Source organism: Acartia tonsa, chromosome 10 (genome assembly GCF_053477335.1).
Source record: "Acartia tonsa isolate MP-2025a chromosome 10, ASM5347733v1, whole genome shotgun sequence".
NCBI lineage: Eukaryota > Metazoa > Arthropoda > Copepoda > Calanoida > Acartiidae > Acartia > Acartia tonsa.
Window position 1 is genome coordinate 37,156,496 of NC_137269.1, and position 14,050 is coordinate 37,170,545.

General features: G+C 32.8%; 1 protein-coding gene across 1 annotated transcript; it reads left to right on the forward strand.

Moving 5' to 3' along the window:
• Positions 1–1,914: 1,914 nt before the first annotated feature.
• On the forward strand, positions 1,915–13,596 carry LOC145330567 (uncharacterized). The gene is made up of 6 exons (XM_080175187.1): positions 1,915–1,990; positions 3,793–3,862; positions 5,974–6,039; positions 6,575–6,623; positions 10,084–10,138; positions 13,036–13,596. The coding sequence occupies exons 2-6, from the start codon at positions 3,794–3,796 to the stop codon at positions 13,118–13,120; spliced, it is 324 nt and encodes a 107-aa protein (XP_080031313.1). The 5' UTR covers positions 1,915–1,990; position 3,793; the 3' UTR covers positions 13,121–13,596.
• Positions 13,597–14,050: the final 454 nt, after the last annotated feature.

The following is a 14,050-nucleotide window of genomic DNA, read 5'->3' on the forward strand; positions in this document are numbered from 1 at the left end:
ACCCAAAGTATTTGGTTAATTTGTTGAAAAATTTGTTGAGGCCTCTAATTAAAAGATCTTCAAAGGAAAAAAATAATTCTTAATAAATATTTTTCTTTTTTGGAGGGGAGGGTTGGGGTGATACTCCCCCCCCCCCCAAAAAAAAAAAATAGCTTAAAACCAGCACAGGACTAGTAGGTATATTTCCTGAAGAGTAGAGCCCAATCGGTTCACTGGTTACTATGATCTTAAGGGAAGCAATGAATTGAGTTTCAATGATTTATGTCGACTATTAAACTTTAATAAAATATTCAAGGCTTACATTTTATAACAATAACAGCAATTTCGCCCCTGGCATGAAGGGGTTCTGTATTAAAAGGAATATAGAGCCTTAAAGCATGCTAAGGCCTAAATTCAAAAATAAAATAACCTAAAACCATGTAGCGACCTAAGTGAATCTTTCCTAAAAGAGAGAACTCGATCAGTTTGATAGTTATAGAGTTTTTAAGCTTAAGACACAAATATCTTACTACCTTATAGAATAGGATAATTGGATTTCCACTAATATTAACATTAAATTACATATGTTTTTGGCATAATACAGGGATGGAGGAGACAATCGGCTGTTTTTTAAAAGCGAAGCTTTTCTATAATTAGGGTCAGTCCGTCCGTACGTCCGTCACAAACGGATAGCCTTTTTAGTTAATTTAGGCATGTTAAAATTGTCCTATCGATTTCAAACTTTGCATGGTGATTCCTTTAGTAGTTAGGTTCGATTTAGAAAGCGTAGCAACTCTATAATCATTACAAGAATGTCCATATGTCCATTTTAAACATGTTGATTTTTTACTTTTTTAACAACACATTTTTATGTGATCTAATCATCCGATTGATCTGATTTTTGGTATACTGATTCCTGGGACAACAAAGTTTAATGTTATAAGCGAAGCAACTCTATAATCAAGCAGTTTTTTAACAAATTTACTTACAATTTTGCTTCGACTCTTATACATTTATACTCTGACACTATATAAGTGTTAATGTCCGTTTGTTCCTACTGTTATCCTTGTTACTCTAGTCCCCAAAGTTTTATTATAAAGTTTTTTTATTCGTTGATTGAACATCTTTTGGTACTTTTATTGAACTTTGATAGGTTGGCTTATTAAGTATCAAAACGTTTTGACTCGTAATTGTAATTTACAGAAAGGGGTTAATTTATTGTTTCATCATTGGGGATGTGTATCTATTTATTGGCCATAGTCTTATCCCTTTAGATCCCATAGAACCTTAAAAGAAAGTTATAAAGGGTGGTTTATATTTTCTCCAATGGCGATTTAAAGGATGTTGACAAACATATTGTTTGTGGGCATTTCAATGCATTTTTGACTAGATTAATTCTCTATATTTTATTGTCATATAAAAATGCCTAATAAAACATTCTTAGATTATCTCAAAAGGGTTAGTTTTGCAGAAGATTTTATTGTAAAAATTTATAATTTATGATACACAAATAAAAACTGTCAATTCAAAGGAATTTTATTTTCAATACTGATAAAAATTAAAGAAAAATATAAGGATTTATATAATAACTAGCTAAACACTTTAAATCAGATTTTCATTACTTTGTATTATACTATTACATATTATATGGGGCTCTAGGGGCGAATAAAGAGCGGGATGGGATAGTGGACCCCCTCCACCATATCCAATCAAAAAATTAAAAAGAAAGAACAATTTTTTGTTGAGCGGATTTAAATTTTTCTAGGGGTGATATATCTTTGGAGGGTGGAGGTACCCCTCCCCAAAGTAGTTAAAAACCTTCCAAAAGCCCATAAGTAGTTTCACTGTAAAGATGACCCTTATCTGTTCAGCAGTTAGAGGGATACTTCGCAACAGACCAAAAATCTTACTACTTTATATAATAGGATTTCTAAAAAATAAAAACACTTATATATTGTTATGATAGAGAGAAATACAGATTATTAGAATAGAGTTAGAAGAAAAAATACAGGTATGTTTTTCTCATTTTATAATCACAGTTACTCTTAAATTATGGAATGTATGTTTGTCTGTATGTTTTAACGTCACAATACCATTGTAACTTTGAAAAGTTTCTGTCTTGCTAGGGAATTATAAAAGTTATACAAACAAATATTGCTACAATTGCTGGAATTATAAAGCAAAGACAAAATATTTATTCATCAATAGAAAATAAATTTTAAAAAATAAGCTTTTCACTGCTACACTTGTTAAGAGAAAATATCTTAAATTTTGTATAGGAAAATTGCATATGTCACTTTTTAAAGCTTCTGACTAAATACAGATTTGCGTGTGAGTGCCCTCAAACCCGCCAGTGGATCACATGCATCTTCCTTATTTTTAACAAGCGGCAACTTGAGAAGGGGGGGTTAAGGAGGCATACCTCTCTTACTTTCAATTTTAGTTTAGAAAAAAAGATACATTTTTTCTTGGAGGTTTGATGGTACCTTCCCCCAAAAATAGTCATAAACCTCACCTGTAAAGGAGAACCATATTGGTTCAGCGGTTAGTGAGATCCTTCGGGACAGATACACAGACACAGATTCTGCTACTTTTATACAAGGATTGGGTTAATCCTTGTGAGAGCTCTAACTCGGCGAAGGCCCCTCCTCAACCTCTCCCAAACCTAATTTAAGACAAGTATCATAATCAAGTATAATGAAACAAGGAACACAACATCCAAAAGTAGCGTAGCAATAAAAATTCATTGAAGGACAAACACACAACATGAGTTATAATAAGAAATATGCAATAAATCTTAGAAATCACGAAACTTTGTGAAATATTATTAAACATATTTTTGATGTCTTTTTATACATAACCGACAGACTGACGGACAAAGTAAATTATAAACTAGATGCTCATTGATACAGGGAACCTTCACAGAAAAATTTCAGTCATCTGTCTTCAATAGCATGTGAGAAATTCGCATTTTTTTATTTAGAGTTACGGACGGACTGACAAAGTGAATTATAGAGTAGCTTCGCTACTAAAAAAACAGGAGGTATGTCAAAGTTAAACCTCTGGCAATTAGCAGAATGTAGCCGATTTGCATCATTTGAGAAATTCGCATTTTTTATTTACCATTACGGACAGACTGACGGATGGACAAAGTGAATTATAGAGTAGCTTCGCTACTAAAAATAAAAACAGTAGGTATGTGATAGTTAAACCTCTAGCAATTAGCAGAATGTAGCCGATTTGCATCATTTAAGCTTTTTATTTGGACGAACATGACTAATATTTTTTTGAAGAAAATGGGGTATAAGTCTCAATAGAAAATATTAGAATTCAATTCAATATAAAATGTATAATATAACCTAGAAAAGAATAGTTGCTTGCAAACATCTTGGTTTGTTTTAGAATAGTCATTTATCCGCCATCGTATTATAGACAGCTTTCCGCGGATATTAGAAAGGAAAATTATAAGATTAAAACCAATTTTTAAAAAAATTTCAAATCACATATGTGCATCTAATATATACATTCTTTTGTCCGTATATTATGTCTGTTTACAACTGAACATCTTCTTTATGAGAAATTTTCCGTTTGTCCGATTCTATGAATTTTTGTGCTTCGCTACGTATGGATGGTGTCATCCCTGAAGCTCTTTATAGTGCCTATATGACGTCATACAATACAAATTACCAATGTTAGGCCTAAACACAGACTAAATTACACTTTAAATTGGCCAATTATAGGTCAGTATGACGTTAATTTTTCAGGAACTATGAAAAAAGCTTAGATGTTGTCATCCTTGTTTTTTTTTATCAGGATGGAAACTGTAACAGAGGTAGCTTTGGATGGGGACGGAACACTAAACTTTTTTATCGCCAGACTCAAGGTAAATTATTCAGGGATCAAAAGGGATAAGACAATGGCTGATAAATTGATTTACCTCACTTATACAAAAATTACCCCTTCTGTAGATTAAAATTAGTGGTTGAAACGTTTGAACACTTAACTTAATAAACTAACCAATCAAAATTCACTGAAGTCCCCAAAGTTGTTGCGGTTAACGAATTAGAAACGTTTTAAAACTTTGGGGACTAGAAAGGTGAATGATTCGATTCTCGGCCTAACACTACGTCACAACTAAAGACGCAATAAATGCTACTATGTTTGGTGCGCGACATGAATAGTTAGAGTAGGGGTAATGTCTTTGCCAACACAAAACTAACTAAATACAGGGTGCGTCACATAAATCGGGACATTTTGTAATTTTTAAAGAAATGAATATAAAATCGTAAATTTAAAAGATTTTATTGAATTTTAAAAACTGGGAAGCAAAATATGTATATGACTAGTAGATTATTCAATAAAATCGCCGCCAGCCTCAATCACCGTCTCTACCCGCCTCCTCAACCACCGGCAGGTCCGGGTTAAAATATATCTGTCCAAGCTGGCGTAGTTCTCCTTGATAGTGGCAATGAGGGAGGTCTTTGTGGTATGGGCACGTCTATTGGTGCATGCTTCAAAGTAGCCCTAGGCCCAAAAGTCCATTGAATTAAGATCGGGCTACTGGGAGACCACATTTCCTTAGGATCATGAGTAACCGCCAAATTGACAAAATCCATGTTTTTGCTCTCATTTGGGCTAGGATTTAGCTACAGTGGACTTTAAGTACTCAAAATGCGTGTCTCGATGAGCTTAAGACACACAAAAAATTTTGGGTCAAATTTCCAACTGTCGGGCCCTACTGTTTGTGATTTCTTAAGGCTCAAAATCTTGAAAAATCGACCTCATTTCGACTAGGATTGAGCTAAAATGGATTTAAACACGGCAAAATGTGTGTCTCAATGAGCCTAAGACACCCACAAAATTTGGGGTCAAGATTCCAACTCCTTCCCCGTCGGACCCTACGTTTTGTGATTTTGCGCACTTAACCACTGGCGCATTTGGAATCTGCCTTGTTGAACATATACGCGTCCAGCTCGGTGTACACGTCCATCTTCATCCAAAGATTTTTTTGTGATAAAAGGTCATTACCTAAGCTTTCAATAGTGGGGTCAAACGTCCTGATTGGTCAAGTAGTTTGCGCGCTATGGCCGTTTAAAAAATGTCCCGATTTATGCGACGCACCCTGTACACTATGCAGAGTTAGGAAGTCCAGAGAAGGGTCGCAAAATCAAAGGGTTGGTTTCTTGATCTTATTAACAGATCTATAGTATAGATGTATGTATATATGCATTATTTTCTGGTACTTGGCTGTGTTGATATAAGCGACACCATTGGTTTATTTTCAATGACTCAATAGAAAGGTTGCACAAGGTTAATGCGATGTGGAGATACAGTTATTTAACCCTTTATCCCTCTAGTGTTTTACTCTAATATCTCTTACCTTCTAATTCATTACTATTTTTTGACAAATGCTCTATAAATCTTCATATCCCAACCAATAAGTTTTTGTGCTTCGCTTCTTATTGATGTTGTCATCCTTGTTTCTTCTAGGAGTCTGGAGTAAATATTTATAAAGAAAGAAATGTCCTAATCCTTGTTTCTTCTAGGAGTCTGGAGTAAATATTTATAAAGAAAGAAATGTCCTAATCCTTGTTTCTTCTAGGAGTCTGGAGTAAATATTTATAAAGAAAGAAAAGTCCTAATCCTTGTTTCTTCTAGGAGTCTGGAGTAAATATTTAAAAAGAAAGAAATGTCCTAATCCTTGTTTCTTCTAGGAGTCTGGAGTAAATGTTTATAAAGAAAGAAATGTCCTAATCCTTGTTTCTTCTAGGAGTCTGGAGTAAATGTTTATAAAGAAAGAAATGTCCTAATCCTTGTTTCTTCTAGGAGTCTGGAGTAAATGTTTATAAAGAAAGAAATGTCCTAATCCTTGTTTCTTCTAGGAGTCTGGAGTAAATGTTTATAAAGAAAGAAATGTCGTCATCCTTCTTTCTTCTAGGAGTCTGGAGTAAATGTTTATAAAAAAAGAAATGTCCTAATCCTTGTTTCTTCTAGGAGTCTGGAATGAATGTTTATAAAGAAAGAAATGTTCTAAGAGCTGGACCAGATATGTCTTACAAGGTAATAATATCCATTAGTCTGTATATTTGCACTGAGAGATCTCGCTAATTTACAGTGAAACTTTTTATAAGTCCAAGGAATATTTTTAACTATTAAGGGTGAGGGTACCTACACCCTCCAAAGAGAAAAAATAACTTTTCTTAAAATGATCTTTGATCCCCATCGATTATAAGCTCATAGGATAAATGCAGGAGTTACAAATGTCGGAGTGGACACTTATCCTAACCTAATCTATTTCAAAACATCTTACAGGTATCTGTAATGCCTAACCATTGCGGGTGGTTTATTGGTATATTCATATCTAAAACCTAACCTAACCTGTATGGAAATACCTAATTAGTTCAATATTTTAGACACTACTGCCTTTGTCAACTCCGACGTTTGTCAGTTCTGCGTTTGTACTTGAATCAAACCGAAAAAGAATTATTTAACGAGTTTTTCACAGTACAATGTGCTTTTTCTGTTTATTGGATATTTAAAATATGATAGAAAGCATTAACCAACTTTAATGTAACTTAATAATCTTTTATTGTAGACCTTTGAAAGAGAATACATTGATGCCGATTTCAGTATATTTCTAGCAGGTAACCATATTTAACAATGGATTTATTATTACATGGATATTACACCAGATTTTCATGTGAATTGTGTAGCGGGCTATCATAACTCTCTGCACCAACTACCCCCCTTTAACTTACTTTCTCCTCTTCTACTGGATGAACGGCCCGAACAATAAATGACAGGGGAAATTGACAATTTTCCCCCTGTCATAATATACACGTATATTCTACATCAATTTATTTAGTAAATAAATTTGATGCCAGATTCACATTTTGAACAATATAAGTAATAAAAAAGAGAATAGAATTTTTCTCCTTTCATTATCTTTATGGAAAAAATGATTTTCATTTCATTTTCAATAATCAGAATAAGTCCGCTACACAAAATAACAGCTTCAATAATTTCTATGTAAAAAATGAGTAAAAGAACTTTCACCAATAAAGCTCCATAAATTTTTTAAAAACTAAATCAGTTTGATAGATTTGTTAAAATTGTTGTTCTGTTTTGTGTTTACGAAGTAAACAAGGATGACAACATCAATAAAGTGGAGTTTAAATTGCACATAATTAGTTATGCTTAATATTTTCCGTTAAAATTTGGCCTAAACAATATCGAAATTATCCATATTATAAAGTAGTAAGGTTTTTTTTGTAGCTAAGAATCTCAGAAATTGCTGGTCTAAAGCAGTTGCACTTTTTTATAATGCTTTTTAAAAGTCATGGGGTGGTTTTAAGCAATTTTCCTTTGCTGTACCACCCTTCCCTAAAATTTAGGGAAGAATCAACTAGTGATTTAAATAACAATAACCGTTATACGTAAATTGATATAGAATAAGTGAAAATTGTACGGTATTCTCGCATACCCTGATGAAATGTTTCTCAAAGCTGGTAAATGAAAGGATACCCCTCCCCCTCATGATTTAGCCCAATCCCTCTTCTAACCATGGAGGAACGTATTGACCAATATCTGAAGACTATAAATTAATAGGGGAAAAATATTTCCCTGTCACAATATCTATGTTTCAGCGGCTACGCCCCTAGAAGCCTCTAGTGGCACTTTCAATAATACGATACCTATCTATATTGCGGTAAAGTTTCTACGATACCTAGCTATGTTGCGTAGGAGTCTCTGTACTTTAAAAAAAATTGATTTTTCGTGATTTCTCTTGGGAGGGTGGAGGTACCCTCCCCCAAAACATTCATAAACCATCCCGGGACCTATTTGAATCTACCCTGTTAAGGAGAACCCGATCGGTTCAGCGGTTAGCGAGATCCTTCGGTACAGACATACAGACATCCTGTTACTTTAGTATAAGGATTCTATATCCATTTGTACACGTCTGATAAAATGTTTTTAGAAAAAAGACAAACGGACACACCGAATAATATTTATAGGGTTGCTATGCTACTTTAAAAATTATGAAAACCTGAGTCTCAACATTGAGATGAGGTCTTTATGTGTGTTACACTGCATTGTGTCATTTACAATATTTTCTTAAAACACATTTTTTTTCTTCCCACAATTTTTCCTTTTCACTTTATTTTACTATTTTTGTTTTTGTAAGGTGTCCCTAGAGGCCTCTAGGGGGAGTAGCCGCTAGTAATAAATAAAGTAATTACATCAAGTCTTTTGTTTATAAATGATTTTAAAAGGATAAGTAAAGACTTGGCCGCTGGGCTTGCTGCTAAATTCAAATTCAGCGGTTGCGGTTGAGTGGCGTAGAGTCGCATCTTAACGTCCTTAAACTGGTGCGTTTTTTTGGAGTCATATTTTTTATATTGAAAAATTTAATTAAAAAGATTTAACTAAATCCCTATAATAAAGTAACAGGATGTTTTTTCTGTCATTCTGTATGTACCGAAGGATCTCGTTCACCGCTGAACCGTTATGGTTCTCCTATAAATAGGTATCACCACCCTCCCAAGAGAAATCGCCCCTAGAAAAAAATTCCCCTCCTCCCACAAATTCTGAAATAAGAATATTGGATTTTCAAATTCAACTCCTCCATTCTCAAGTGCTCCTAAAAGCCTCTAGGAGCGTAACCGATAGTAGAATTTAAAATAAATGTCATGAATTACTATGATTACTATTCTTTAAAAAAAGAGAATTGTCCTAATAAGTAAGCTATCTAAAATACAATAACTTTAATGTAGATTCAAGATTGATTTGACTTCATGTTTGCAAAATTTTAACATTCTTGCCAAATTCTTAAATTGACTTGGGGTTACTCAGGGATCCAAAGATAGACAAATCATAAATATTTAAAATAATTTTAAGCAAGACTTTTTATCGTTTTTCTAAAAGTGTCTCATTGAGCATACCCCTACTCCTTGTTACACTTATTGTAGATAGAAATGAATATTAATGGGGGAGGGGGGGTTTTATGTTTGTTATTTATTACTTAATGTCAGGTTAGGTTATGTAAGTTATATTGAGTACTTATTAGCCTCGCAAGTATAGACACTGCTGGGATTAGTTTTGTGGAAAAACACAAATTATTTTCAGTTTTTAAGGGGGAGGGGAAATTTATAATCATCTATTGTCTTATCCCTTTATCCCTGGGTTTAGGTGAACTCTCATTCGTCTTTCCTTTATGTATCTACTAGTTGCTTCGCCCCTAGCTAAAAAATGGAGTCATGGGGGGGGGGGAGATTTTTTGTTTTTGGGGGAGTTTTGGGTGTCCCACCCCACCAAGAAAATAGCTTAAAACCATCACAGGACCAGTAGGTATAATCCCTGAAAAGTAGAGCCCAATCGGTTCAGCAGTTTCTAAAATCTTAAGCTTTAGACGGACAGACGGACAGACAGACGGACAGACAGACAGACAGACAGACAGACGGACAGACATCGTTCTACTTGTATTATAGATAATGTTCAAGTATATTTTATAATAACCTATTGTCTTATACCTTTATCCCTGGGTTTAGGTGAACTCTCATTTGTCTTTCCCTAATGTATCTATAATGTTCAAGTATATTTTAGAAATTTACCCACAGTCCACAGTTGAGCATATTCAACACCCAACTTTCTAATGCATATTTAAAATTAAGAAAAGGGTATTTCCAATCATATCAGAAATTCAAAGCTGAGTTTAGACATATAGCAAACATGTTAAACATAAAATAAAACTCTAATAAATTTAAGACAGCTTAATATTGGTCTTCTATTAATGATTTACTTTTTTTACCCGTTTTTTTGTATAATTTTAGTTTGGTTTGTAAAATGGCAAGACTTATGAACATTCAAGTAGCAAAGCCTCTCTAAAATTTCTCAAAGTCAACATTAAAAACGTGTTTTAATCCATTGTTTTTATTCCACCCCCCCCCCCTCACCTCACCTAAAGACTTTGCTCTCTTTTTTTATATTTGAAAATAAGTCCTAGGAGGAGTACGGGGTCATTAGAATTAATTTGAGTGATTCTACTCAGATTTTTTTTCGTAAAAGGATCGAAGTGAAAAGTTTAAGATATTTTTTTTTTTTCAGGCGAGGGACGACTTAAGATAGATAGGAAAGAGAAAACAATGATAATATACAGCAGGTTGCAATTTACAGTTTTTATTTAGTAATTGGATGTTTGTTTGTATGCTTGTGTTGCTCTAACCAGTTTTAATGAAAATATTAGTTTTGAAACGTTTCATAGAGCCTATAAAAAATGACGTCATACGGGTTTAACATTGGTAAATTAAAATGTATACTGGCCTGTTATTGGTAAATTAGTCTGTGTATTGGCCTATCATTGGTAATTTGTATTGTATAACGTAATTTTTTTAAAGGCACTTCTATGATCTTCTTTTCTCAAAAGAATATATGATTAAGCTTCAAAAACTCAAGGGAAAAAAAGCATACAATTTTTTAGTATTATCTTTTAAAATATCTAAATTCACAAATCTATCAACTATCCTAATGTCCAAAATAAACAAAAAAAAATGAGGGCTCGGCAGCCGCGCTTTAGTCGCACATAAGCCTCAAATTTAAACCCGTTTGTGTGGGAAAAATAAAATTCTGAAAAAAGACTGTCTGTTTAGGAAAAGGTTTAGACACCGAGCTGAATTTTAAAGTTTTAATATGACTATTTTACTGAGGCTTACAAGCGGCTGCGCGCCTTGCAAAAAAGCAAAATAAGAAATATTGAATACATTTAAAGTTTGCCCTTTGACACTATCTTTTAAAAACATCTATTTAAACATATTAATGACAAACAGACAGACAGACGGACAGACAGTGACATGTCATGACAAACATTGACAACTGTAGCCTTCCCATTAAGACAAAATATTTTATTTCAATTTTACAACATTAAAAAATGAATTTTACAATGAAACTTGGCTAAAGTTATGTCGCCTGTACACTGTTAAAAAATCCTCAAAATCCATTACTTTTTTTGATGGGTTTTTTCAGTAATTTATTTCCAAAACTTACTAATAAATTACATAAATGTTAAAGTAAAAGAATATATCTCTATGTAATTCTATTCACGGTGTGGGGACCCTGTGCCGACTTTCAATTGGGTCTCTAAATATAAGCCAATAGCGTCGGAAGTAGAAATAAAGCAGAGTACCTACAAAATAACAAAAAGCAATTTGCTAGCAGACGAAAAGGGCCTCTTCCCCTAAGAGAAGGTTATATGTATTATATATCTAATCTTTGAAAATTGCAATAAGTATTTTATTTCTTAAAGTATTTTTTACAGTACACATATATTGTGGAGTAAATGCTCAATTTGAAACTTTATTGCCCAATATTTTTCAACATTTACGCTCCTACTATTTAGGAAAAGAATTTTAACTGCCTTTTCTTGCATTTTATTTAGAGTCGAGATTCCATAAATATATTTTGTCGTATTCATTCGAATCCGGTGGATAGGAACTGGTTCTCATCCATACGAAAAAACTATGTCTAGCATCGTATTATAAACCGCTTTCTACGAATATAAAAATGTACAATCATAAAATTAAAACCAGTTTTTTAGCTCGTGCCTTTGGCACCTCGGGGCTAAAATACTGGTTTTAATCTTATAATTGTACATTCTATATCCGCGGAAAGCAGTTTATAATACGATGCGAGAAATAACTATTATTTTGAGATTATTAATCAAATGCTTTGCTAAAATCAAACTGCATAAAATAATGTAATTTATAGTTGGGAGGGAGGGGACATTAGGCTGTTTATTACACTAGTCCCCAAAAAATCTCGAAAATGGTTTGAAAAAGGTCTTTATTTTCTGTTAAAGTTTAATATTAGAAATAATAATTTCAAAAGTAAAGTCTAAAACAAATTTATTTACTAAAAGCACAAGAATAGACTAATTCAGGAATCTAAAGGTATAAGACAATGCCTGATAAATTGATTTACATCTCGAATTATGATACACAAAGTTATCCCTTCTTTAGATTACAATTAGTGGTCGAAACATTTGGAAACTCAACTTAATAAACCAACCAATCAAAAATCAAAATTCCCTAAAGTTGTTAAGCTTTACGATAAGATTACGTTCTTATAAAACTTTGGGGACTAGAACAATAAACATCCCAATGTCCCCTCCCTCCCTGATTACAGCAGAATAGTAGACTAATTGCTATGATTTCATATCTCACGCCGATTTTCGGTCAACTAAAGTTATTTTAATGTTTCTTTTTTTAGTATCTCGCAGCTAATCAATAACTAAATTACGTCTGTTCAATCAGATTTTATCAACAATCCTATTTCCTTATTATAAAGTAACAGGATGTTTGTATTGTTTGTAGCGTTGGATCTCGCTAACCGCTGTACCGATCGGGTTCTCCTTTACAGGGTAGCTTCTCATAGGTCCCGGGAAGGTTTATAACTATTTTTCTTGGAGTTGAGACACCCCCAACCCCCCCCCAAAAAAAAAATGAAATATACCCCCACCCCTCAAAAAAATATTTTTTTTTTAATTTTCTTTAAAGTCTAAAACACGAAAAATTAGTTTGATAAAACCTCTTGGGGTAAAGCCTATAAAGTTCCCCTTTACAATGATGTTTCTTATAGGTCCTAAGATTGTTTTAGGGTATTTCATTTTATAAAAAAAAAACTATTTAGTCCTGGCTAACAAAACTTGTTTTAATTTTATGATTTTTATTTTCATATTAGTGAAAAATAGTCTGTAATACGATGCTTTACATGATTATTCAGTATGGCTGAGAACCTTTTCTAATCCAGCGGATATTAATCAGCTCCGAAGCCATACTGGAAAATTCTTTATCAATTAATGTCAAACTACAAGTTGAAATAATTGTGATATATTTGTAACTGGAAAAAGTGTCTCAAAAATCAGCCATGTGACGTCATAAAAATAAGAGATTATCCATATATTATTTAGGGTTTTCTTTCCCACTTCTCCTCTAATCTCTGTCATTTTTATGACGTCACATGGCTGATTTTTGAGACACTTTGTCCAGTTAATGTTTATTTCAGTCCCGGTTCAATCCATAAGATCACCTACAACATCCTAAAGCAGAACTATCCGGATTACAAGTCTATACAATGGCGCGACGGGTAAACTATAGAGTAGCTTTGCTCTCTACCACAACTCGAGATTATTATGAGAGAAATATATCGTTTTAAAGGAAGCTGCTTATAGTGATTAATAAAAATGACGTCATATAGTAAAAATGACCAGTATACGTTGTAAACTTGCAATTAATCAATGGTAAAATGTATACTGGCCTATCATTGGTCATTTGTATTGTGTGAAGTCAATTGTATTAGGCACTATAAGCTGCTTCATTTAAGAGTTGGGAAGTTGAGTTTTTATTATGTTTGTTTCATTCAAAATTTAGGGTTTTAAAAACTTCAACCTTGATTTTTTAAGTATACATTACTTATTAATTTTTGAAGGTAGTAGTTTTAAAGCAACACTTTATTAAAGAAAAAAATTAACTCAACCTACCAATTGTTAATCTATATAATATAACATTTTTATTTAAAATTATTTTTGTTTTAAAACACCAACAGCCCGAGTCGTACAAATAAAAATCATTTTAATTCATTTATAGAAATTATTTTTCATTTTTAGTTTTTAAAAACACTTTAATTTACTTTATTTTCAACCAAAAATCATAACCAGAGTTGAATTTTAAATAAAAACTAACATGTTTTTGTTATAAAAATACATTCCTCATAAAAATGCCCCAAATAAAATATTTAGAAATGTACCAATATGGTAACTTATTTATTCTTGTAACTCTGTAATAATTATATTAATGTTATAGTTTACTTTATAAGAAATCTTAATGAACCAAAAACAAAACTAAAATATCATTGCTTATTCACCAAATATTATATGATTATAGGGTGTCCTCTTGATTGTGTCAAAGTTGATTTCAATTTCCTCTAGGGGAACTTGTAAGGAGGGGGGGGGGGGAGGGGAGAAAACGACCAACCCTAATTTTCAATTTGAGTTTTAAAACAAATGGGAAGGAGCATTTTT